Source organism: Hydra vulgaris, chromosome 04 (genome assembly GCF_038396675.1).
Source record: "Hydra vulgaris chromosome 04, alternate assembly HydraT2T_AEP".
NCBI classification, from domain to species: domain Eukaryota; kingdom Metazoa; phylum Cnidaria; class Hydrozoa; order Anthoathecata; family Hydridae; genus Hydra; species Hydra vulgaris.
The window spans coordinates 24,140,001-24,167,104 of record NC_088923.1 but is presented as its reverse complement, the minus strand read 5'-3'; the positions used below and the strand labels follow the sequence as shown (position 1 = coordinate 24,167,104).

The 27,104-nt window shown below is 27.8% G+C and overlaps 2 protein-coding genes across 2 annotated transcripts in view; one reads left to right on the top strand and one right to left on the bottom strand.

Annotated features, from left to right (window-relative positions):
* Positions 1–27,104, bottom strand: part of LOC100199379 (von Willebrand factor D and EGF domain-containing protein) — a 95,524-nt gene that overhangs the window by 16,999 nt on the left and 51,421 nt on the right. The window contains exons 7-10 of the mRNA XM_065795843.1: positions 19,847–19,936; positions 19,272–19,595; positions 3,977–4,114; positions 3,660–3,845 (exon numbers count right to left, since the gene is read on the bottom strand). Of these exons, the coding sequence (XP_065651915.1) occupies positions 3,660–3,845; positions 3,977–4,114; positions 19,272–19,595; positions 19,847–19,936 (738 nt within the window). The remainder of the gene's footprint in view (positions 1–3,659; positions 3,846–3,976; positions 4,115–19,271; positions 19,596–19,846; positions 19,937–27,104) is intronic.
* On the top strand, positions 21,658–25,101 carry LOC124818148 (uncharacterized). The gene is made up of 5 exons (XM_065795844.1): positions 21,658–21,942; positions 22,315–22,754; positions 23,152–24,081; positions 24,171–24,376; positions 24,620–25,101. The coding sequence occupies exons 3-5, from the start codon at positions 23,972–23,974 to the stop codon at positions 24,655–24,657; spliced, it is 354 nt and encodes a 117-aa protein (XP_065651916.1). The 5' UTR covers positions 21,658–21,942; positions 22,315–22,754; positions 23,152–23,971; the 3' UTR covers positions 24,658–25,101.

Here is a 27,104-nt window from a genome sequence, read left to right as displayed (position 1 = left end):
TTAATGGATACCCCTGCGGTCGGTCCCAGCAGTTCGAAAATTAGAAAATTTATTATTTTTGTAAATAATAGGAGGGGCAGGGTCATTAACAAATATTTTAAAGATATCTTAAAAGTTATTTTTGCAGCCTAATATATCTATTTTTAGATTATGTTTTGTTTTATTGCAAAAGATGATGTAAATGGTCAGCCCTACCCATTTAAATATATGTTTATATTTGAGAAGTAGGGGGAGGGAGCGTATATATTTTTTTTCCTATGTATTGTAAATAAAAAATATTTTTACATTTGCATTTATTTTTAAAAGAAAAATTATTTGAAAGTTTTCAACCAAGATTTTTTTTCTGTTGCTGAAATTTTAGCCGATGATCTGCAATAACTAATAAATTAGCTTGGCTATCTTCTTCGTTTCTGAAAGTTTCAATGAAGTCTTGACCAAGTTTAATAGCATGTTCTGCACTATCATTTACAACAAAAAGACCAGTGGCATAATTTTTAAATCTAATATAACCCGAAAATTTTTCCCAGTTTGATGAACTGATTTAAAGCCATTCTGTCTCATGTAATGTCATTTTTAATAAATCAAATAAAAACCAGCTTTCAGGACCAATAAAATCTTCAATATTTTTATTATTTTTTTTCATTGTTATTAAAAATTTGGAATTCAGTTTCCCTATCTTATAACTGGTGGGCTTCGCTGTTTGAGCTAATTTAAGAGCTAATTTTTGCAGCTGATCTACAGGTAAACATTTATCAGCAAGACACATAACCACAAATCTTTCATTTAAATACCAACTGTGCTTTTTAAGTGATTTAAACGGCTTCTGCTGGTTTAAAACTGAATTCAGAATATTGTATCATTTCATTAATAGCTTTTAGATCTAAAGAAGGTGCTATTGCAGGGATAGGAGCTTTAATAAACCATGGAACATAAAATAGTGCTGTAAATGAAGCAATTTCACAAATCAGCTTTCCCTCTTGCAATGATATTATGTTAGGACATAAGTTACTGAATTGTGGCTGAAGAAGATCATATGTTAAATAATAAACTCCCTGTGCCATAAACCTGGCATAATGCGAAACCATTGGAAATCTAAATTGAAATTATATTACTTTGCCACTTAACCAAAGAACTGCTAATTGTATAAAATACTGGTAGCCATTTCTCGGAAATAAATCATTATCCAGACAATTTTGACGAAATGTTAATGATTCTGAAGCCTAAATTTCAAAACACTTTATTATTAAAACTTATAATTAAACAAATTAATCTAAATAGGACAATTAAACCAACCTGCTTTTCCAAAAAAGATGCAATTTTTTTTTTCTTAGTCAAATCATTTTAGGTTATCACAATTTATCTTCTTTTCAAAAATCAATTTTCAATTACCCTTCAGTCTATCAAATAACTCTTTGATAGGCTGAAGGGTAAATAGTCTTTTGTCCACTTGTTTTACCACTAGTAAGAACATTTGAAAAGTGCGAAAAATATATTTATTTCAATTCATTTAAATAAACTTTATTAATAAAGCATTTAATTCATCAAGAAATATTCATAATTAAATATATAAATAAATATAAAAATATTGTATGATTTTTTCAATATTTACCTTTATATGTAATTCATAAACATGATGACGACAAGCCATCCAAATAAAGACTTTTCCTCTCCACTGCTCAATTAGAGTACAGACTCCTTTTAGCCAACCAGTATTTGTAACTATAGTGTCAAAGGACAGACAATCAACTTAGTCAAATAGCTCCCAGTCTTGTAAAGTTTTTTTGATTGCTTTCAGCACTCAGCAGTGCCATCTTTCACAATTAAAATATCCAAAAGTTGGGATTCTGAGAGATCGGGTGAACTAATTAGTACAGCTTCTCTTTCAACTTTTTCTTTACCAAGTTCTTTCATTTCTATGTGAAATTTTATCTTTACACAACATTTTCTGAACACGCGCTCCTTTCTGGTTGTTAAGAAAATCTGCATCTTCTCTTCTAGTTTTTATATCTTTAGTTTTATCTTTCATAATAATACCTTCACAATTCTTTTGACTTACATCAAATACCTCCTCTAGCATTCTTGAAAACTAATCTCTTTTTAAAACTAAATTTGTATTTAAACGGTTCCTGTGTTTGTTTAAATCTTTTCTCTTTTTTTTTAAGTCAACAATCTTGTCTCTAAAACAAATGTAGAAGAATGCATTAAAATTAATGTAATTTATTATAAATATATAAAATTGTATGACTTTATAATTGTTACTTATATAACATAAATTTGAAATTGGATTAAACTAAAAACTAAAATTATTTTAACTTTATAAAAACCTGATATGCTTGTCAGTATTAATAAAAGGAATTTCTGCTTTTTGCCATATTTTCTTCACCTCATAAACAATGCATGGTAAACATTTTTAGAGACAACCGCCTATTTCAGCACATTGTTCAGTAAAGAAGTCACCAAGAGGACATGAAGCTACACTAACTGAGGAAATGTTTGGAAAATCAGCTCTTAGCATAAGATCTCTGTAATGGTAATATTGCAATACATTTTTTTTAGTTGGCAATTGTGTATTAGATATTGTTCAAATTTTTCCAACAAGAAAAACTTCACAATGAGATATTTTTCGAAAACTATTGCTTGTTGACATTATTTTTATTTACACTAAGATAAAAGTTTTAAAAATTACCGATTTTTTTAACTTAACCCTTTTCCCCTACCTCCCAAATATAAACATCATGTATTTAAATGGGTAGGGCTGACCATTTCCATCATCTTTTGCAATAAAACAAAACATAATCTAGAAATAAATATATCAGGCTACAAAAATAACTCTTAAGACATCTTTAAAATATTTGTAAGTAACCCTGCCCCCCTTATTATTTACAAAAATAATAAATTTTCTAATTTTTGGACTGCTGGGACCGACCATAGGGGTGCCCATAAAAAAAAAATTACATTTTTTTAATACACATAGGAAATACAGAATACAAAAGGAACCAGAAAAATTATTATGGTACTTTTTTTATTGACTTTGGTGTTTTATGCCCCACCCTAATATTCATTAATTACAGTTTGTATAAGTAATAACTTTTAGTTTACTGTATATGGTAACTATATTGCTTATAAAAGAAAAGTATTGAAATAGTGATCCAATATATTAAAATAATTGAAAAATTATTTAAATTGGATTTAATGCTTCATTTATACTTTTTGAAAAACTTGTTTTATTTTTACTTTTGTAAAGTACAGTTTTTATTTAGTAATAAGCATGTAAAAGTGGCTCGGTCATTATTTCCCCAAAATCCTAAAAATATCCTAATGTTCCCTAATTGAAACACTATTGTATTTTAGATGCATAAAAAAAATTAACACCAGGAATTAGTTATTTAGGTCATAAATAGTCAGTGTTCCAAGTATACTTAAAAAATATGAACTTTTTCTGGGGTATAACTTTAGTATAAGGTTAATAATAACTTGTTAATTACAGCCAATAGCGTATACAAACAGTATGTATAAATAGCCACAGTGTAAAATTAGGTTTACACATAAAAGGTTCACTAATAAGATTTGACCTAAAGCAATTGTTTTATTTAAAAGATAAGTTAAAATTAAATTAAAGAGATAAAGTTTTAATTTAAAAGAAACAATTAAAATCACACCATAAAATATTTTCCATTATTATCTCTAGTTAATACGGTTCCATGTTGAGGTTCTACAGTGCTGGCAAAGCGAGCTCGTGGAACATTATCTCTACACATATCTATTACAATAACATCATCACCTTCTTGTGCTGCTACACCACAGTTACCAGCAACTGAGCCCCATGCAAATGTTCGAGCATGCACCTATGTTAATATAGTAAGTTATCATTTAGTTTTATTTGATACATATTATGGTTATTATGAGTGTTTATGCATAGTATGATTGTTTTTAAAAATTTTTTAAAATTAATCAACTTAAAATAAAAATTTTTTACCCTAAATTTTCGTGATTTACTTTCAACTAAAACATAATCCCCTACATAATAATGATCATGATAAAACTGATCAAAAGTTGTAATATGAGGATCACCACTTGAGTGGCATCGCGATGTTCTAACATCAGATGTTTTTATCTACAGTTTAAAATTTAAATTAGTTTAAATATACAAAAATATGTATATATACATACCTACATGCTTATCTAGTTCTTCTTGGTTTTTCATGAAAAGAAGAAAAAACAAAGATTGATTATATATACATGTATATATATATATATATATATATATATATATATATATATATATATATATATATATATATAAATATATATATATATATATATATGTATACATACATACATATATATATATATATATATATATATATATATATATATATATATATATATATATATAAATATATATATATATATATATACATATATATATATATATATATATATATATATATATATATATATATACACATACATACATACATACATATATATATATATATATACATACATATATATATATATATATATATATATATATATATATATATATATATATATATATATATATATATATATATATATATATATATATATATATATATATATATATATATATATATATATATATATATATATATATATATATATAATCAATCTTACATAGTATTTTAGGCTTGAAAGCAGGGTTGCAAAAAAACCAAAAACCATGGTTTTTTTGGTTAAATTAGGTTTTTATTAAAAAATGTTGTATTTAGTTATCCATTTAAATCTAAAAAAAAAGCACAACACATTTTATTTGAGTAAACTATATTCTTTATCAATATTACTGTTATATTTCATCAAAATTATTCAATACATTATTTAATGTTCTATATATAAATACAAGCTTTGCTGCTTTTTCTACCCCCAATTGGTTTCTTAACTTAGAATGAACAAGGCCAATAGTTGAAAAATTTTTTTCGATTTCAGCACTAGAAGCTGGTGCATTTAATAAACCTTCAATATGTTACAATCCACAATTTTTAGAGATTTCCACCATTCTATTGGTGATACATTTTTTAAAACAGATTCACTATACAAATAGCTTTTATCGAATGGAGCAGATTTGGCTTTTAATTTGAAAATTATTGGTAACAAATTCTTGAACTCTTTATCTGCGAAATTCATGGCAGCTTCATTTTCATTTTCAGAAAGTTTATATCCAAAATATCTAGGATCTAGTGTGTTTGCCAGTAAATGAGCATCACTGACAGTCTGAAGGTAACTTCAATTTTTTTTTTTTCGTTGATTCAATTTTTTTTTTTTCGTTGGATAAAAATGATAAACTGTTCATCAAATCTTTAAAAATTTTAACAGTGTCACTTATTTTTGTTTGATCACTTTGCAACTTATCTAGAGCTACTGCAATTGGTTTTAATATTTTTAATAAATCAACTGCGTTTCGCTATATCTGTATATCCCTTACTTTTTTACCAATCATCAGTCTTTATTTTTTTTCAAACATTGTGAAAATGATGCTCCAGTTGTTGACATATTTTTCAAGTGAATCACATACAGAATTCCAGCGAGTTTCAGTAGGAAGTAGCAATTTTGTTCCTCCACCTAATTTATAAATTGCTCCAGCTTGATAATTATTTCTTATATATTTTATTATTTGTGTAACATGCTTGCTCACATTTTCAATGTTAAGATCATTTGCTAAAAGTATTAAAAAAGTATTTTAAACGGCAACCTTATAACAAAAAAAAAAAAAAAAAAAATTCCAAATGAAAGTGGTGTTTATCATTAGTAAGAATCAATAGTCCTAGAAAAGTTAATTTACCAAAAAAAAAAAAGAAAGGAAATACACCATTTTTGTTCTAATCAAATTTTAACATATTTGTTTAAATCAACTTAAACAAATAAAACTTAAAAATTTTTTTAATGCATTTCACAAACTAAAAAGATAAAAAATGTGTTATAGATTAATATTGAACTTAATACTGCTTCTGTTACTTATTTTGTTTGTTATCATGTTGGGCACAGAACTCACTGCAGCCATTAAAGTTAAGTTAATAGCAAGAAGCAGTCTTTTAGCACTTTTTTAAAAAGAAAATATAGCTATTTCTAACTAATGTAAATTTAAAATTGTGTAAATGTTAAAGTTTATTTCAACATTTACACAATTACAAATAAGTTTGCATAAAGAAAAGAAGTATTTATAATATTAATAGAATTGTAGAATTGTTTTGTTTGCATTTCAAAAAAAATATTTAAAAAAAAAGCAAGCTGAGAATTTGAACCTCCAGTGCGCCAACCTAACATAATATATTAATACATTTATTTATAGAATGTATGTATATATATTCTATTAGAAATAGTATGTATCTTATGTAATTTTTTAGACTGTTTTTACAATTACTAAAGTTTATCTTTTCAAGGCAATGAAACATGCACTGTTTTGTAAATGATGTATTAGGGTTGAGCTTATATCGACTTTAAAATTTACCGGTAAATTGGTAAAAAAGCATATATTACTAGTAAAATCGGTAAAATTGATGAAAAATAAATAAATCATAGTGGTGGCAAAACATTTAACTTCATCTACAACAAATACTTTCGCAGTTTGTTAATTTGCTAATCAGTTTTTTTTTTAATATATTATAAAATAATATATTAAAAATTACTTAAATACAATTTTATATTATATTTTGTTTTGTTATTCTGTAAATATATTTTAATTGTAAATAATGCAAATTTGATTTGTTATAAAATAAATAATTTTTCATTTTTGTAAACAAGAACTCTTGCTATGTTTTGTTTGTAAAAAAATTTTGTTAAAAGATATATTTTGTTGTTGAAATTTGATGTTTCAATAATTGCAAATAAATATACATATACTTATATTAGAAGGGGAAGTTCTATATAAATATAATATATATATGTGTGTGTGTGTATATATATATATATATATATATATATATATATATATATATATACATATATACAGTATGCAAAAAAAAATAATCGTACACTTAAAAAAAGATTATAATTTTAAAAATAGCATCAAAAAAATTAGTTTTCCATTAAAATATTTAAAAGTTTTTTTTAGATATCTTATCAAGTATTGTTTTAAAAATTTATTTGTGTATTTGTGAATTCAATGCTTTTCAAACCTATTGAATTTTACACAATTGATCTAATGATGTATAAAATTGACTGCAAAAAAAAATAATCGTACAGTTCAAAAATAATGTCAAATTGATCAAATTTCATGGAAATTAGTATCGAGTGGGGCCTCCTTTAGCCTTGATGGCCTCATCTAAATGAATTGGCATTGGGTTGATCAAATGTTGGGTCTCTTCCGTTGTTATATTATCCCATGCTCTTGTTATAGCTTCTTTCAAGTTGTCTTTGCGTCTAAATGCTCGTTTGCCAATTTTTCTATGTAAAATATACCACAAATTTTGTATTGGATTCAAGTCCAGACTTTGAGATAGCCATTCCAAAACATTGATGTTATTTATGTCAAAGTTTACCTTCGTTTTCTTAGCAGTATGTTTTGGATTGTTATCCTGCTGGAGTATGAAATCACCTCCCATTGTCAATTTTTAAGTGTATAGTTGCAAGTTAGTTTTGAGGATTTCACAATAAATTTAAGCATCCATTTTGTTATCAATAAACGTAACTTTCCCCACTTCTTTTCAACTCATACTATCCCAAACCATCACATTTCCTCCTCCATGCTTACACTACCTCGCAAACAACTCAATTTATAAGCTTCTCCTTTTTTCGACACACTTTTTTGACTCCATCCAGTAAGACGAGATTGTATTTTGACTCATCTGACCACAAAATTTATTTCCAATATGATATAAGCATTTTTAATTACTTTGATGCAAATTCCAATCGACGTTTTATTTATTAGAAAATAAAAAAGGTTTCATTTGATTAATTCAAAGTAATTAGTATAGAAATGCGATCATATCAGTTTCACCGTTTTAAAACAAGTCTAGAGCCTTGAATTTAGACATTAAAAAAATCCAGGCCTAGGTACACAAACTTCCCCTAAATATACACTTTTGTTTAGCATTTTATTATTTTAGCAAAACCTTTAGCTGGTTTAAAATCTTGATTACTTTTAATTAAAATAACTCTTTTTACCTAAAGATTTAACATGAAGAAACAGAGGGGGTTAAAATTTTGTTATATTTTAGAAATACCTATGTTATTAACAGATCTATGTAATCAATTAGGTAAACTTGGGCATTTAACACAATAAAAAAACAATTTTCTTTTGTAAAGTAGGGAGAGGTTACAACATTCCCCAAGCTTTAAGTATGCGCAAAAAAGCAAAAAAATAAAAATGTGTCCTTTACCTCCCTTATATCATTAGAAGTTTACAATAAGATATATGAATTTTTTTTTAAATAGTAACTGAGTGAATTTCTTATGAATTAGTTTCTTATTTAAAAAAAAAAAAGTGCGTTTATTACTATTTTGAATAAATAAGTGACATATGATTTTTACTTTTTTAAATGAAATTATTTTTATTAGCAACAATGACCAACAGGGTAAAGAGGACAAGCTTTTTATATGACTATTTTGTCAAAAGAATTAAAACTCTCCCAATACAAGACCATGTTAGTCCTATTGTTTTGCCTTTATCTTTGGTGTCATCATCCGAATGATTTAAATGTGCATTTATTGGCAGGCTGAAAATAATCAAATTACAATGAAACTTAGTCCTTTTTCTGCAGAAATTAATAAAGAAGATTCAAATGTTTTCCTTTAACAAATACAAATAGCAATAATAATAATTAAACAAATATTACCCGTCTTTTAGTGAAAAACCAAGTCTTGCTACGGGGAAAGTGCTTTTCTTGCTAATGGAAAATTTTCTTCTGTTACTACTGGGAAAATGTTTTTCGTTTATAAAAATATTGTGATTTTTCCCAAAATGATTTTTCCCAAAATGACTATTTATGTTACAAATGTATAAAATAACTATTTATAATATTTATGTTACAAATGTATAAAATAACTATTTATAATATTGTTTAACCTTATGCTTTAGTATAATACAATGCTTTTTGCTTTTTAAAACATTATTTTCTGTATAACTATTATTAGTTTTATTCTGTCTCAGCTTACTCTTATCTTAAAAGCAAGCTTTTAAAATTTATTTAAAATGTAACATTCCAATCAAGACTTTATGTCTTAAAATTTAATACAATTTAATTGCGGTATATTATGGAGTCCTAACTGTGGCTAAAATTTCCATTGGAATAGCTTTGTAAAATAAAATATATTTTTATTTATACATTTATTAACAAATTAACAAAACATAACAATTGTTAATAGTTTTTAATTGTATGTCTATATTGAACAAACACGTCATTTCATTATATTCTTTATTCTATTCTTCCCCCTGTTTTACTCTTATTTATAATTACCAAAATAATCAAATAGATAACACTAGTATGAACTTCTTAAGTAGATGTTTTTGTTAATTAATATTTTTGTTCTTCTATATCTGCTTTTCTTTGTTGAAAATGTTGAAAATATTTTACATTAAATTGTATAACAAATAAATATTACCTTATATATGTAACATTACATATATAAGTTTCTAAAACACATTTTTTTGTCACTCAAAATTATATCCTCATAATAAGTAAAGTTAAAAAAATTGCATGCTAGTAGTTGCAACTTTTTTTTCTTCTGTTTCTTAAATGAATATTCTATTGTTTAAATATCTTTGATATATTAATATATATACAATAAGAGGTTTTAAAGTATAGAACATTTATTGTTAACCCAAAGCCTAGATATTTAAATGAATCATTTTTCTGCAGTTAAATAAAAACAATGATGCAAATAGAACATATTAAGAACAGGTTTAGATATAGTCAGTGTGGACAACTAGAATTTATTTAAAAAAAAATTTAAAATAAAAATTTTTTAAACTATTCGCGGTCTGCGAAGCTATCTTCTGTAAGTTGAATCTTACCTCTTGCAAAATACAGGTTAAGTCATTATTAAACATTAAAACCACTTGCTTTACAATTGACTACAGGTGACTGAAAAATTGTAGCGTGCATTAGATGGAGACAGTGAGGCTAGAGCTATTGTTCTTAACATATCTAAAGCTTTCAACAAAGTTTGGCATTCTGGTTTTTTTTACATACGGTTCGTTTGGTGTTTCTGGAAAAGTTTTAGAGATTATCAAATTGTTTCTTTCTAACCGCTTTATTAAACTCGGCTTTTTACTACAAACAAATATCGCAATACTGCAACATTCCTATATTAATGAATTGCAACCCTCTCACTGAGTCCTCTTATTTATGTCTTTTTGGATTATCATTCACTGCTGACCTTTCATGGAAACCATATATACAATCGATTGTTAAATTAGCATCTGCTATGGTTGTTTCTCTTTATCATGCTTGCCATTTTTTATATTTTTTACATTCTCTACCTCAACAAATCTCTTATTCATCCCTTTATGGAACACTGTTGGGTAAAAATATATGAAATCATCCAAATAAAAAATTTTTTGACACTCTTACGTCTCAGAATTTGTTTATTTTTACACCACTTGCAGTCCATATCAAAAAAATAATAACTGCGAAAATTTTAGTTAAAAATACCAATGGGTTCCAGAGATATCGTCACTTGAAATAATGCTGACTCAGCATTTTAGTGATTTTCTGAAGCGACTACAAAGCAACTTTGACATACAGTATCTTCATAATGGCTTAAGGAAGTTTCCTAAAATTTGGTACTCTAATAGATTTTAACTTGAGGAATCCAAAAAAAGCACTCTCAAGACTCGATTATCTCAAGAAATGCCTCATTTGTCCAATTTTGTTCAAAATTATTGACTTGTAAATTAGTGATTTTTGGAGGTAAAATAAAGACTGTGGCCCAAAATCCCGAGTAAAAAGTTTAATTGTATATCATTATTTCATTTTAGGTCTACTGAAAAAAATTAGATCCAACAATTGTCTCTCTAATACATGATCAAAATTTGCATTTAAAAATGGCGTCTTTTTAGAAAAATTTAAATTTTGTAACAAAAGCAATTAAAATATTTTGTAAAACATTTATTTGAATAAAACATCAAATAGTGTTATTTATTGACTAGTTTAGGATATTTATAGTCATGGGCCAAGGAAGACGCCCTCCCCTCCCACGGGAGGCCCCCACACCGCCCCCCATCTCCCTAGATTTTTTTTTTTTACATAAAATGATTAAATAATAGTTGATTGTTAAAATACATTTTAAAAACATATTTTTTCAGTTAAAGTTTTGAGAAACAGTTTATTTGCGTTACTTCAAATCGATAAATACTTACCTCTTATTTCAAAGATCTTTTTACGATTTTAAGTCATAAATTTTAAAACCCAAGATATTAAAACGTTTTTAAAACATTTTGACAATCAATATCTTTATGTAGTTTTAGACTAATATAGTCATTGACATAATAAGATAAGAGTGATTTGTGATTTATTTAAACCCCCACCCCTCCTTCTCAGCCTACAATTCAAGAATTTGAAAAAAATAAAAGACATTTTAAATGCAAAATAGGTAAATAAAATAAAAACAAAATTATTTTAAACATAATTAATTTTTTTTTGTAACCAACAGTTTATATTCTTCAAATCTAAGTCAGATATGTTGTATGTACGACCTGATATTGTTCGCGGTGTAGAAATTAGGCATATAACTTCAGAATTGAGCACCCAACACTCATCAGTTCTCATTGGCCAAAAGAAGTTTTTACCTGGTCCATGTGGATGCATGAATCTGACTTTTATATCAAGCTCACTTACATCTTCAGCAATCCCTACCCACCAAAATCCATCATAAAAACATGCAATATAATCCATTTTTTTAATATTTAATGAAATATCTACATAATGTTTGCTTTTTGGTATGATATCAAATATTTCAGTGCATGCATCAGTACTTAATTTTTTATAACTTATAGTGTTTGGAGCAATTGGAATAAAATGATGATACATCCTTGTGCCAGGAACTGTTCTTCCACCTAAATATCTTTTTTCTAATTGTGCTAGTGTTTGATCAATTTCTTCTTTTGAAAATAACTTAAAATAAATTCCATTTATCTTGGCTTTACAAAAGAAGTACATTAAATTAACATCTAAAATCTGCCCAGTAGTTATTTGTTTTAGACTTTCTTGACATACTACTCTTTTAACAGTCCCACCAATACCATCACAGGGGGATTTACCATGACTGGTAGCAAAAAATACCCATTCAGCATTTAAATCAAAGTCTTTACTGTGATGACAAAGATTGATAAAATTTTTAAAATTTTTAAATTGTGCTGCACAACCATCGGAAAAGTATTTCACAATTGATACATCAGGTAGATTTTCTTTGATATATCTAGTTATATCTTCCTGAGTCTTGTAAATAAATCCTGTGTCATGATCAACATCTTCTGAAAGGTAACAAAAAGATTTATGTTTGAGAAGTTTGTTCTCTATAAAATAAAGTACAATTGTATAAAGTGAGCATTGACTTTTGCTCCAGTGATAACTTTGAACCTCATCCTGAACAACATATTGATAGTTTTCAGCAAAATCTCCTAAAATTAAGCATTCGTTTTGGTTAAGATTTTCTTTACAGTTTTTTAAGTATCTACTTTGTGTTGTTGCAATATATGAATGAGTGGTAAGGTTGTCAATGCTGTCACATAATAAATCATTAAATTCATCTAGTGGCAATGACTGTGAAAGTAGTGTTGTACGATCCGTACTCTGCCATTGCTTAAATACTACATCTTCTTCATGCTCATGGTCCATAAACTCCTGCACTAAAAAACTTTTTAACACTTCAATACCAGGGCATTGGTTACATCGATGCAACATACATTCTGCATTTTCAAGAGAGCAAACAATCAATGCCATGAAATCTATAACTTTTATTCCACCTAATGGCATCAATGAGAAATTTTGTATTTTGATGATGTATGCAAACACATACATTGTGGGTACCTGACGCATTAGTTGTAATACACCATTTAGGTTTAAGAGTACAAAATTTTGACAAACTGACTTTGACGTTAGGGTAGTCTTTTTTAAATGCAACATGTAATTCATTAAGATTGAGTAGCAATAATCTTTTTTGAACATGTTGGTTTTTCTTAATACTTACATAATCTTTTTTTCTTGGCATCATTCTTGAAAATTCATCACTTTGATAAAAGTTAATCACTAAATTAACTGTTTCTGGTGAAAGTGGGTTTCCAGTTTTTTTTCCGGGTAATAATAGAATTCCATTCTCATTTTTAACTTTTCTTGCTGTTCGAACAAGATACTCAGACACTTCAAAGTACCTTGATATCTTTTTACGTGTCCATGATTTTGGTGCGAGTGTTAACATTTGCACCTTATGGCAATAAGAGTCAGTCTCTGAAATTTTATTTTTTATTTCATACATTAAAATGTCTAGTTCATGGTCATTGTTAATGTTGTTGTTTAAAATGGGGCTTTTTATTTCTGTTGTTAAAAAAGTTTCTTTAATATTATATGCTAATGAGACCATTTTTGCAACTCTGTCAATAGTGTTCTCAAACTTTTGTTTTGCTACAGGCAATTTGCTGTGTTTTGAAAGACTTTTTAGTTTGACTGGTGAAATTCCAAGCAATTCTATAGTGGTATCTAACTTAATTTTTTTCTCACTTTTGGATTCCCATTCCTCCTGTGAATTTAAATCTTCATCAGTTTCTATTGCTTTTTTGTAACATTTACTGCAGAATTTCCAACCTGGGGTTACATAAACATTTTTTTGCAAATAGTTTGCCATGTCTATGGAAATCTTTATATTACCTAAAAAACAAATTTAGTTTTACGTGGTTAAAATAACTGAAATTATCAAACATTTTATAAATAATAAATTGTTTTCTTTTAATTTCCATATCAATTCTGTTGTAAATAAGGTAAGATTACCTTTTATAGCAATTTTTTTACTTTCCTTGTGTGTTCCAAAAGGATTGTAACACTTTGTAATTTTTCTCTCAAAATATTTTCCATAGAATTGCTCATGATAACAACATATAATTCTTATTGAACTATATTTTTCCTTTAAATTTGCTCGCCATATTATTTCTTCTTGTTTTTCACAAGGAAGATCTTTAAATTGAACAAAACCTTGTTTTCTTGAAAATCTAGTTTTGTGGCAATGAATGTTAAGACTTTTTCCGATGTCACATTTCTCCATATTAATTATTTTTATTATTTATTACCTAACAAAATAATATAAAAACTATAAAATTAAAAGTAATTCTTTAAGAAAATACAAACAAGTAAATACCTTTAAAAAGAACAAAACAAAACTTATGTTTGTTTTTTATATAAAAGGAGCTTTTAAGTCACCAATTTGAAACAATGAAAATTTTTTTTTTTTCAAAATTAAAATTAAATTGTATGTTTTTGCATTATTTATTCATTTTATGAAAAAAAAAAAAAAAAAAAAAAAAAATCTAGGGAGATTGGGGGAGGGGCCTCCCGTGGGAGGGGAGGGTATCTCCCTTGGCCCATGACTATAAATGTCCTAAACTAGTCAATAAATAACACTATTTGATGTTTTATTCAAATAAATGTATTAAAAAATATTTTAATTGCTTTTGTTACAAAATTTAAATTTTTCTAAAAAGACACCATTTTTAAATGCAAATTTTGATCATGTATTAGAGAGACAATTGATGAATCTAATTTTTTTCAGTAGACCTAAGATGAAATAATGATATACAATTAAACTTTTTACTCGGGATTTTGGGCCACAGTCTTCATTTTACCTCCAAAAATCACTAATTTACAAGTCAATAATTTTGAACAAAATTGGACAAATGAGGCATTTCTTGAGATAATCGAGTCTTAAGAGTGCTATTTTTGGATTTCTTAAGTTAAAATCTATTAGAGTACCAAATTTTAGGAAATTTCCCCAAGCCATTATGAAGATACTGTATGTCAAAGTTGCTTTGTAGTCACTTCAGAAAATCACTAAAATGCTGAGTCAGCATTATTTCAAGTGACAATATCTCTGGAACCCATTGGTATTTTTAACTAAAATTTTCGCAGTTATTATTTTTTTGATATGGACTGCAAGTGGTATAAAAATAAACAAATTCTGAGACGTAAGGGTGTCATGGTCTGGATGATTTCATATATTTTTACCCTGTTGTCATATTTAGGCTGATTCTTCTAATGATGCTCTTTCTCTTCTAAACAAGGTCCAAAAATAGGGTAAATCATAGTAAAAAAAATTTTAAAATTACATTTGGGGAGTGATTTTATTTTGGGTTGGGGTAAGTTAAGCAATATTCAACCAAAAAAAATTAAAAAAAAAATTTTTATGTAAAAATTAACTTAAAAATTGAAAAAAAGCTATGAAAAAATGCATCACATGTGATCCTAAACAAATTTGGAGAGCCAGACAAGAGCTTGTGGCTAAAACTAGAGTTGTCAAAAAAACTAATTATTGAAGCTCCTATCAAAGGCATATTTGTATATGGAAGAGATCCTACTCTAATTTTGATCGAAGATTCAATTACTAAAATGTTTTGTTGAAGAACAGAAAAACAAGAAAACATAAGTGTTACTTCTGAACCAGATGGAAGCTATTTGATCTATTACAAACCTTAAAAGGTTCGAAACAAACTAGCTAAAGAAGCTACAATTGGTCTTTATATGGTTACTAGAAGAATTGATCAAACTATAGTTTCGATTGGATAAGATTCTACAAATTCAATGACTAGTAACAATGGAGGATTGTTAACTCACCTCGAGAAACTTATTGGAAGAAAATGTTTTAAGTCAATTTGTTTGTTACATACCAATGAGCTACCTTTAAGACACCTTATTGTGAACCTTGATGGACCTACAAAATCCAAGGATGGATTTAAAGAGCCTAAAGGCAAACTATTGCCAAAACTTAAATCTATTAAAACAAGAAAAAATTGAACCGATTAGACAGATTGAACCTTTGATTAAAATTCAATTAAATGTCAAATGACCCTTCACTAAGCTACAAGTTAGTTTCTTGTCTTGAATCAGGTATCTTGAATCCTTCACTTGTCAACAGAAAATGTGCTAATCTTTACCATTGCAGGTGGCTTAAAACTGGTCAGGCAATTCTTTGGCATTACATTAATGAACATGGCATGGAAAGAGATATTTTAAAAAATCTAAAAGTTCTTTCTCAGTTCGTGGCTCAAGTATACTTTGCCATGCAGTTTAGAATCATAATAAAGCACTCTATAGTTGATGGAGCTTATCACCTAACTAAAATTTTTTATCTATTGAGAGGTCAAACAGTCAAAGTTATGAATGCTGTTATGAATGCCATAAGTCTGTTCGAATTGGGGAATTTCATGCTCATTCTGAGCCTCTTTTTATTTCTTTTCTTGCACGCTTATCAAATGAAAATAGAGCTTTTGCAGTCAAGATGATTATGAAAATTAGAGAAGATTTAGAGCAAGGTGATGTAAGTGTAGGAAACCATAAAAAATCTACACTTAACTTTAATGCTGACTCTCCTTGAACTCATTAACTAGAGTAACAAACAAATCTTGGAGCAAAACTTTACATGTATTATGACAAAAAAAGATTTACAAAAAGTAATAGATTCTCCTATGGAAATACCTTATTATCCACTCCACACTCGGTCTTGTAAAAAAGTTGTTAAACAAGTGACTGAAGCAGCACCTACTGTTTATGGCTTTCAGAGACATGATGGTTTTATTAGACCAGATTAAAGCACAGAGATGTTATTCCAAATCTGAAATCCAAGAAAGATTTAATCAAACTGTTTAGTTGATGTTCAAGTTTGATATGAAAAAGGGAAAATTTTAATTTCCATAAAAAACATGTTTTTTTTTTTTTGACATTTTATGTAATTATATGTGTCCACAGAACATTTTGATGTTTCACATATAACAATTTCAGGAAATTTATCTGCAGGTTTTAAATTTCAATTAACACTTTTTTAGAGTTCAACACCCTCACTCTTGAGTGCAAATAAACTAAAATACATGAGCAAATTATTTCGGTGTTTTTATTTCCAGACTTTAATTGGTGCTGTTTTTTGCAAAACATTCTTATTTGACCTATGCATAAACATAAACTTAAGTTTAGAGTTGCAAATGGCTGAAGATGTCATGTAAAACATTTAAAGAAATATTGTGGGTGTTCATGGACAAATCAAATTTAAAACTCTAATTTTTACCTAATTTGTTTGGTTTTTTAGTACTGTAAAAAGTAATTTTTTAAATCAATAATGCTTATATATAGTTTTTTTTTAAATTAAAATTTTTTTGAAAGTATGATGTACCCTACTGCTCAAAGGAGCTATTATATCTAGTTCCATCAACCAAAACTCATTCTCGCTTGACTCTAAAAACTTTGATTCTAGTCTAGTTTTTTTCCTGCATTTTAACCCTTTGAACTCTCACCCATTTTCATATTTTCCTGACTCATAAAACCTACAACTTTTTAAGTCTTCAGTCAATTGTTTCCCTGCTCTATACCTTTATTCTTTTTTTTTTCTAGTAACTCCTAATTTAATAGTGGTTGTTGCTTGCACATAGCTGAACTAATTAAACATTACAAACTAAGTTTGCAAACAATAGAATTTTTGCAAATGAAAAGCTTTATCAACCCTGTGAGTCAGAATTAAAAAAAACAACTCATATTACTTTATCAACAGGTTGATAAATTTTATCAATGGGTTGATAATACTTTTTATTTGCAAAAATTCTATTGTTTGCAAACTTAGTTTGTAATGTGTAATTAGTTCAGCTATGAACAATAATAATGTAAAGTTACAATTTGCTTCCTCTGCACTGCAATATAATAATATTGGAAGAGAAATTTATAAATTTCTTATGTTTGCATTAACCCTTACAATATTTTAAAATATTTCTTTGAATAAACAATAAATGCAATTTATTGTTTATTTAAATAAATAATAATAATAACTTTAATGCGGGCAAAGATTCTCTTTTTCAAGTAAAAATAAAATTTTTATAGATTTATCAATAAACTCATCATGTTTTTGAAAAAAAGACTTGCTACCTGAACTCTAAAAGTTATTTTCTAAAAAGTCTATTACTCTGAAAAAGATATGTTTTCTGAAAAACCAACAAAAAAGTTTATCCCTACTTCAAAATTTAATTTTTTATTTTGTTCTTCAATAAACCAGGGCTGGCCTCTCAAAATCAGAATATCAGGCACAGTGTGTCCATATAGAGTTTTTTAATATGCATTTAGTATGGCTGTGGTGATGTAGATTCTTATGTATTGTTGCAATTACATATTCTTTTGATATTACTAAAAGGTTTTTTCTTTTTGATTTTACATTTATATAACCAGATGAATGTATCATGTACTTTAGCAATTGTGGTGTAGTAGCTAGAGTCCTGGCTTCAGAACTGTAGGTATGTGGTTTGATGTTAGTTCTAGCAATATATCCCTCATTGGTAAGGAAGGAGGTGTGAACTTCCTGGTTAAATGCTATTCTGTGGTGCTCTTCTTGCTCTTATTACCTCTTTATTACCCTGTTTTTATTATATGTAGTGCACCCTGTCACATGTCAAACTGCCTTGTAAAACTTGCTTTTTATGGAAAAGATTTAGTTATTTAGAAGTTATTTTCAACATGAAACACAATTCTGTTAAATTTCTCTTGGTTGAATAGGTTTAAAAGGGTATAAATGGTGTCTCAATAAAAAAAACTCATGTTGACCAAATGATAACTGCACCCAGCAACTGTCTTGTAGAATGTCTCTGTGGCAAAAATTTAAGAGTTGGTCTATAGAAAAAGATTTCTATAGACCAGCCTTACACCCCTTCTTTATCTAATAGACCGGTTTAGATGTAAATCTGTGTTTCATTATTTTCTGCAAGGATAACGAATGTGGATTAAAAAAGACTATTGTAGAGGCACTTCCTTACATGTTCTCCCTAAACCTGCACAATATCTGGTCTGTGTTTCTTTAAAAACTCAAAACCGTATAATATCTTAAACTTAACATAGAAAACAGATCATTAAACATTAAAAGCAAAATTTAAACAAACTTCTTCATAACATGTTTAACCAAATGTAAGTTACAATGATATAATTTTGCTAAAATTATAACAACCAAATAAATTTTTTTATGTAAACCATAAACTTACATTTAAAAAATTCATTTTTTCTTAGAAAAAAAAAAAAAAGGAAAAAACTACTGATTCTTTTTAGCTATTGATAACAATAATGTACCTCTACATCTGAAATCTTTTTATGACAGTTCCAATCTAATGCATCTAATTGATCAGGAACAAACATTTTAAGAAACATGCGCTGATTTCCATCATCTACAAAGTCTCTCTTAGCAACCACTTCAACTTCTTGTGTTTGTCCAGCTTGTCCTGGTTTAAAATGCAAGTCACATATATTCAAAAAAGAATCTTCATTATCTTGACCCAGTTCTATTGAAACAAAACAATTTTCGGTTCCATCTCCACATACGATTGGTACTGTTGATGTAATGGAAACTTTCTGTGGTTTATCTTTTTCTGAAAGATCTAGTGTCTTTGGATTAACCTAAAAAGATCCATTAAAAAAAATAAATCAAAGACAATAAAATTAAAAAAAAAAATTTAAATCAAATTAAATCAAAAAAATCAATGGAAAAGCTGTTTACTGTTTATATACTTTAAATAATTAATTATGAATAATTATTAACAAATTACTTATAAATCTATTTAATATTAATATTAGTACATTATATAATATTAATATTCTTTATTCTCATAAAGCACTATTATTACTGATGGATTTAAATTTTATATTACCTGAAATCCAGCAAAGAATTCATTACTCTTTCTCTCTCGACTTTTGAGATTTTCATTTCCAACATAATATGAACGCAACTTGCAGTAAATCTTAATAAAACAGTTTCAAAAATTTATTTTCTGACTTTAAAATTTTGAGACTAAATTATATATAATACAATTTGAAGAAAAATACTAATTAAAAAAACCTGATTAAAAAAGAAATATTTATTTCTTTAATTCTATTTTTCTTTATTTTTATTAATTTTTATATTAGAAATTAGTTAGAATTATATATTAGAAATTAATTAGAAAGTCTAATCTTTTATAAGGGACATGCAACTAATGTCAAGAGATCTTTACAGTCTAAATTACCTAATATTTTTCATGCTAAAAGTTTTGCATGGCAAAAAAAGTGGTGGCATTCACAAAATCACCTCAAACAGGAATACACCACTTTGGTCTAAATTTAAATATATATATACACCTTATACAGAAAGTTTTATATATATACTTTATACAGAAATATATACTTTTATATATATACTTTATACAGAAAGTCTATACAGAAAGTTTAGCAGAAAGTTTAGCAGAAAGCTTTATACAGAAAGTTTATACAGAAAGTGTATACAGAAAGTTATATATATATATACTTTATACAGAAAGTTTTATATATATACTTTATACAGAAAGTTTAAACCCACTTGATTTTTTAAGAGTTAAGGTAAGTTTAGAGTTTTATAAAAAGAAAACATGAGTCCAGATCCAGGTTTTTTTTTCCTTAGCCGATTATTAATTAGGAAAAAAACATAACTTTGAATAAAAAAAAAAAAGAAATCTTTTCTGAAATTAAATATTAAACTCAAGTAATAAAAAAATTACTGAGAAAAAAGTGCAATAAAGTTTAAACCTACCTACAATTTTTTTTAATCCAAATATGTTATTTGAGATATGACCCCCATTAATAGTAATAGTAATACATGCTTGTATTCACCTTGGCATTGATTCAATTAAGTTTTCAATCATTATGATTGGTATTTCAAGCCACAGAATGGTCAGTTTTGGTTTTAGCATTTTTTAGCTCCATAATAAGTCAGGTGATCGTACTGGACAAGGCATGAGTCGTCTTTTGTATATTTTATGATAGCCAATGCTTAAGCCTGATATACATCCCCATTTGCTAATGGAACCACCATCCTTTTTGAATATGGCTTAGTATATGTTTGCTAAGCTCGGACGAATTTTGAATTCGATTCGATTCGAAAAAATTCGACTGAATTCGGAATTTGGGGTCAAATTCGAACTCAAATTTTTTCATATTTGAGATCTGAACTTGAATTCGATTTTTAATTTCAAATTCTGATTAATTGGATAAAAATTTGAAAACATTTGAAATTCAAATATGAGTTTCGAGTTTGATCAAATTTGGAATTGAATTTATAATTAAGTCAATAGACATTTTTTTAAGCAGTTATAAAATAGTTCTAAGCACTGCAACAAAATTAAGCTTTATAATAAAATTTTAAAACGTTACGATTTTATTTTTGCGCGCTAAACTATGCTTTTATTAGTTGGTATTGAAAAATTGAACTTTTTCAAACAAAACAAACAATAGAATGTAACAAATTAAAAACTCGGAATTTAATGAAAAAATTGCGTGAATTCAAAGCGCATTCAAAACAATTTCCTTTGCGCGTAAATAATGTCAAAGGGAATTGTAATGTTGCAATCATTATTACATCTCCAAAAAGCAAACCAGATATAAATGTCCATAGGGAATTGTATATGTAGCAATCATTACAATATAAATAAAAAATACTCATAATTCTACTACTTCTTGAAGAAAGTAGTTCATTTTTTAACCAAAATTAGGCTAAAATCAAGTCAACATGGTTAAAAAAACTTACCACCAGTGGAGTTATTTTGAAAAAATCCAACTTCTTAAATTCCATGGGAAGTCCGCCAGAACTATGGTTAGAGCAAAACTTTCTCTTCTTAACCGATTGGTTAAGAGGCAGTGACAAACAAGATTGTAACATATCTAAAAGACAATGCTGTTGGAGTGGCTCTCACAACTGATTTGTGGTCATGCAAAATGTTTTCGTCAAAATCAAAAAGTAAATTAAATTTATAATTTTCAGGAATTTTTTGGGCTCTATAGAATCTAAATTTTGCAATATTCTTCTTCATTATATTGTTTTTTGTTCGTCCGACATGAATTTTAACATTTTTTTTAACTTAAATTAATTATTTACTCTTTAATTTATTTAGAAATGTTTCAATTTACTGAATATATAATAGCAATCAAAATGATTTTGCATAAATATATAATTTTGTATATAAAACGAGAAATAACAACTTTTTGAAAGTTGTAGGGCCCTAGGCCGCGGTCTCATCATACTATAGGTGTATACCGGCCTTTTGATTAACATAGAACAACCTGTTAGTAATAAAATTTGATATAAAAGAAAATTTATTATCTTGTTTAGATACTTTGATCCATTCCTTGGTTTGACACTTCACTATATCTTAAAGAACTGGACCCTAGAGAAGCTTCTGGTGTATTGTGGAAGTGCAGAGGGTAGACATACTTCTCAAAACATTGCTGAACTTCTTGACAAGACAATTAGTGAGATTATAGACCTTCCATCAAATGTCCACAAAACCTGCACAAGTGATAATGTAGCTAATATGCTAGCAGCCGTCCCAAAACTAACAAAGGAAATTCAGGAAGGCTTTGGGTGTGTTGACAATATACTTAACCTTGTGGTGACTGAGTGTCTCAGCATTCCCGAAGTGAAGAATGATGTTGATGCATTCAGGAAACTGTCATCTAAAACTCGCAAAAGCAGCATTGATCAACAGAAGATCAAGAAAAAGTGTGTCAGGATAAGCAATCAATGTAAGGATGATTCAAACATTGAAACAGGTAATTAATTTCTTTAAACTTTTCAATTTTCAATTGAAAAAGTTTTCGATTTTAAGTTTGGATCATACATTCATTATATGTAAATATTTTATATTATGTATATATTATATGTTTATGTTTATATTTAGTTATTATTTACAAATTTGGTTATTACATGCCAAAATAAGACTTTTGTTGTTGGCCCGCCAACAACAAAAGTCTATAATAAAAAGCTCCGCTAAAAAGGTTTTAGTCCCTAAATGTGCGGGGCTCGGAGCTTTATACCCTTTACCCATCGCTGATATTATTGTATATTGTATAGTATAAGACAATTAATTTCACGGTTTGAATGAAGTTGCGTTTGGTATAACCTAGTTTGACTAGTTTTAAACCAAGTTTTTAACAATATTTCTTTTAGTTGAATTTATCGCGATCATTGCACCTGTTGAAACCCGCTGGAATTCCAGCTTGATGATGATGCTATCCATTCTAAAGTTAAGGCCAGCTCTTGAGAGGATCAGAAAAGATTATAGCAAGGCAACTTATCCCAAGTTGAGAAAAAAAATCCATACATCAGAGGAATTTGTTCAGGTGAATAAGATTTTTTTCCGAATTAATAAAATTTGTTATTCCCAATAATTCCGAATATTTTTTAAATTAATTTGCTTTTTTCAGTTTTTTTTTGAATTATTTAGTTATTGAATATCAGTTCCTTTTTCACGGAGAAAGGAAGACTTTCTGGGCCAGATCTGCATTAAACGGGGACAAATTGTTTCTCTTTTTAAGTCAGTCCCTAAACTTAGAACCCACTTGTCACAAAGGGCCTCCAAATTTCAAAATTACCTAAACCATTTTTAAGAAGAGTAGGGGCCTGGTTTGTATAAATTAGTTGAATAATAATTATCAATAATTGTATAAATTTTTTATTTGGATTGTTGCCATCATTGGTCCACTCACCAAGATTGAAGAGATGTCTTTATTATTTTCTTCTTCCGACAAAAAACCAACCATATGTGGTATCAAAACTTTTTAATATCGATGGTTATCTAAATTCTCAACTCAATAAACCAACAATCAACAAGGAGACCAAAGGATTCTGCGAAACCTTACAGTCAAAGTTGGAGTAGAGATTTCCAGTTTGTGGGACCAAAAACAAGCTCTATGCTTATGGAACAATTCTCCACCCATTTTAAAAAGGACTTACACTTGCCAAAAATTAAAGTCCAAATTACAGGGAAATGATTGAGCTGATGATTAAGGAGACTGAAGTTGAGCTAGTACATAACTTGAATCACGGATTTTTTGATGAAGTTGATGAAGAAGACTACAGCATTGAAGCTAAGATTAGGTAATTGAAATTCAAATTTTAAATTCAAATATTTTACGGTTTAAAAAAAAAATTACATATTTTTTTACTTTTGTCATTATTGTTTTTAGGGCTAAAATGAGATCTTCTCAGTCTCGCCAGTTCACTCGGTCAATTTTTAAGGCAGCCATTAGCCCCATGCAGTTGGAAATGAACAGGTACTTCAACTTAACAGATCCTCCTCCAGCCGATGTTGATGTACTACAATGGTGGAGAAGACATCATTCGGAGTTATCCTCTTATTGCCAAGTGTGCCAGAAAATACCTTTGTATTCAGGTAAAAAAAACTATTTTGAAGATTTTTTTATAAATAAAATTTTGTTTTGAAATAGCTTTTTAGAAAGGGTAGGGACTCGCCAGTTTCCAAATTTTGTAAAACCAAATTTTTGAACTTTCGTCACTCAAATTTAAATTTGAATTTTAGCCGTTTGAAAGTTTTTCCCAGTCTATTTTAATTTCATTTGTTTGAAAATTTGACACAATATTAAATTCATTTTACTTTTCAAACATCGTCTGCTAGCTATGAGCGAGTGTTCTCATCAGGAGGCGCAGTTGTGAACTACAGAAGAACAAAGCTTGATGTCGAAAATGTCTACACGCTAGTTTACTGTAAGGACAACTTGCCAAAGGTTAGGATCTCCGCCAAGTTTAAGAGGATGAAGCAGAGGGGGATGCTGAAACTTCTTCAGGAAGAAACAACTGAAGTATTAGTTGAAGGTCCAACCAAAATTCATTTTATTAAGAAAGGGAGTAAAAGAAATAAAAGAAAGTTGGATATCAGAAGACTGGGTCTTCTTCAACCAGCCAAACTACAATATTTTCAAGCATAAGAGCTGGAACCTCTTCAAGCAACAGAGATGGTATCCACCAACTAATAGTATACAATGCATTGAAAGTGATTGATTTATCTAAAAATATGGAAAATGTTCTTTTTTTTTTCTTTTGTCAAATGTATGTGTATAATTATTGTTAAAAATTAGGAATATTTCATAAATGCTTAAACTCAAAAATTTAATGTTTAAAGAGATAGTTGCGATAGAATGACGACCGATAATAAATAGTGGAGTACTGCCTATAAATTATAAAGCGTGTACACAAAATAAATGTGAAAGTAGAAAAACAACTAAAAAAAAGTACACCTCAATTTTTATTTCGAACCAAGTAATAATTATAATAAAATAATATATGATCAAACATGAAAAAAATAATTATTATTCCTGTAAGAATCTAATAAAATTTCGAGCGTTTGCTTTAGTGGTACCCATAAGCTTGCGCACAGAATAACAATCAAAACTATTTGATGCTTTTTAAATGGTAGTTTAATATCTTTAATGTTTCTGCAAAGCGTTTTTGTTTTTTTCATTTTTCTTTTAATAGCCAGTACTTTTCAATAACTCTCGATTCTAGGCAGTTTGGAGGATTTTCTGTTTTAGGCACAAGTTTAACATTATTCTTTTTATACCATTCCATAGCTAGTTTACATTAATGAATTGAAGCTCAATCAGGCCAGAATACAGGTCTGTTATTGTGTGATTTAATGAGAGGTAAAGGGCATTTTTGTAAACATTCTTTAACATATATTTGACCAGAAAGTGTAGACTTAGAAATATAAGGTGCTGATTTTTCGCCATAACTGCAAATAGCTTGCCAAATCCAAGGTTTTTGCATTTAAATTTATTATCTGCTTTTTCTCAATATTTGACAAAATAAAAAACAGCACCAGGAATTTGTTGATGATGGTAATTGATATAAGATTCATCGTCTTCAATAATACAGAAATATTTAGAAATAAAATTGTCATACAAATTTCTGCCGCTGGTTCTTGCACTTTTTTTGTTGAGTTTCAGAACGGTTGGGCAATTTTTGTGCTTTGAAAGAATGAAAACCATGCTTGTATTTAACTATTGCAACAAAACTATGGGATAATCCATATATTTTTGCGCGTTCCCTTAGTGAAAGGCTTGCGTTATTCTTAAAACTTTTAACCAGTTTTTTAACTAGCTTTATATCTTTAAAACCTTCTTTTCTTCCACCACCAGATTTGAGTTTGATTCTTTTTGTTTGAGAAAAACGTTGAATAACACGACTAACGGTGTATGGATGTATTTGCAACGACTTTGCTATCAAATTGTAGCTACTATTAGGATTTTGTAAATATTTGTGCATAATTTTTTCTCTTTTACTTTTGTCATTTTTAAAACTAATTTCAAGTTAAATCCAAAAACTAACATATTTTTTTAAAACCACAACACGTTGTAAACAAAATACAAAACCATTAAAATGATTTTAATACAACCACTGAAAAAAAATGATGTGCTTATTCTTTCACATTTATTTCTAGTACACGCTTTATTTGCACTTGTAAATATATTAATCATATAAAAGAAATTTTTTTCAGTCTTCGAAACCTATTCTACATCCACCCCCGTTCAGTATTTTGATTTTAAAGGAAGTTTAACACTTATTTCAGTCTTTGCAAATTCTTTCGGCGCACTTATGCCATTTCACACTTATGCCAATTTGCCTGTTTTTGCAATTAATTCCCACTTAAGCCAGTGTTTCAAAATTCCTTTGACACACTTATACCAGTTTACACTTATGCCAGTGTTTGCAAGTGCTTTGCTCTTATGCAGATTCGCAGGTATAAAATTTGCACTTAATCCGTTGCCTCTCAGTTAGATCTCCCCTAACCCCACCCTTGATGAGTCATAAAGACCTGGTAGTTTACCTAAAAAAAAAAAATTCGAGAATTTTTGATATTAATTTTGAAAAAATTTGAAAAAATAAAATTTGAATTTAACAAAATTTGAGTAATTTGAACTTGAATTTCGAATTTGACTAAAAATCAATTTTGACAAATTTTGACCTCTTCAAATTTGAGAACTCAAATTCAAAAATTTGAAATTAGGACAAATTCGAATGAATTCGACCAAGCTTAATGTTTACTTAAAATATTACCTGTATTTTTGCGACAAACAAATATCTTGTTTTTTCTCTAAATAATT

Coding starts and splice junctions, on each gene's coding strand:
- LOC124818148 (XM_065795844.1), top strand. CDS start 23,972: ATGATTGAGCTGATGATTAAGGAGACTGAAGTTGAGCTAGTACATAAC. Junction 24,082..24,170: donor AGCATTGAAGCTAAGATTAG/GTAATTGAAATT, acceptor TATTGTTTTTAG/GGCTAAAATGAGATCTTCTC. Junction 24,377..24,619: donor GAAAATACCTTTGTATTCAG/GTAAAAAAAACT, acceptor ATCGTCTGCTAG/CTATGAGCGAGTGTTCTCAT.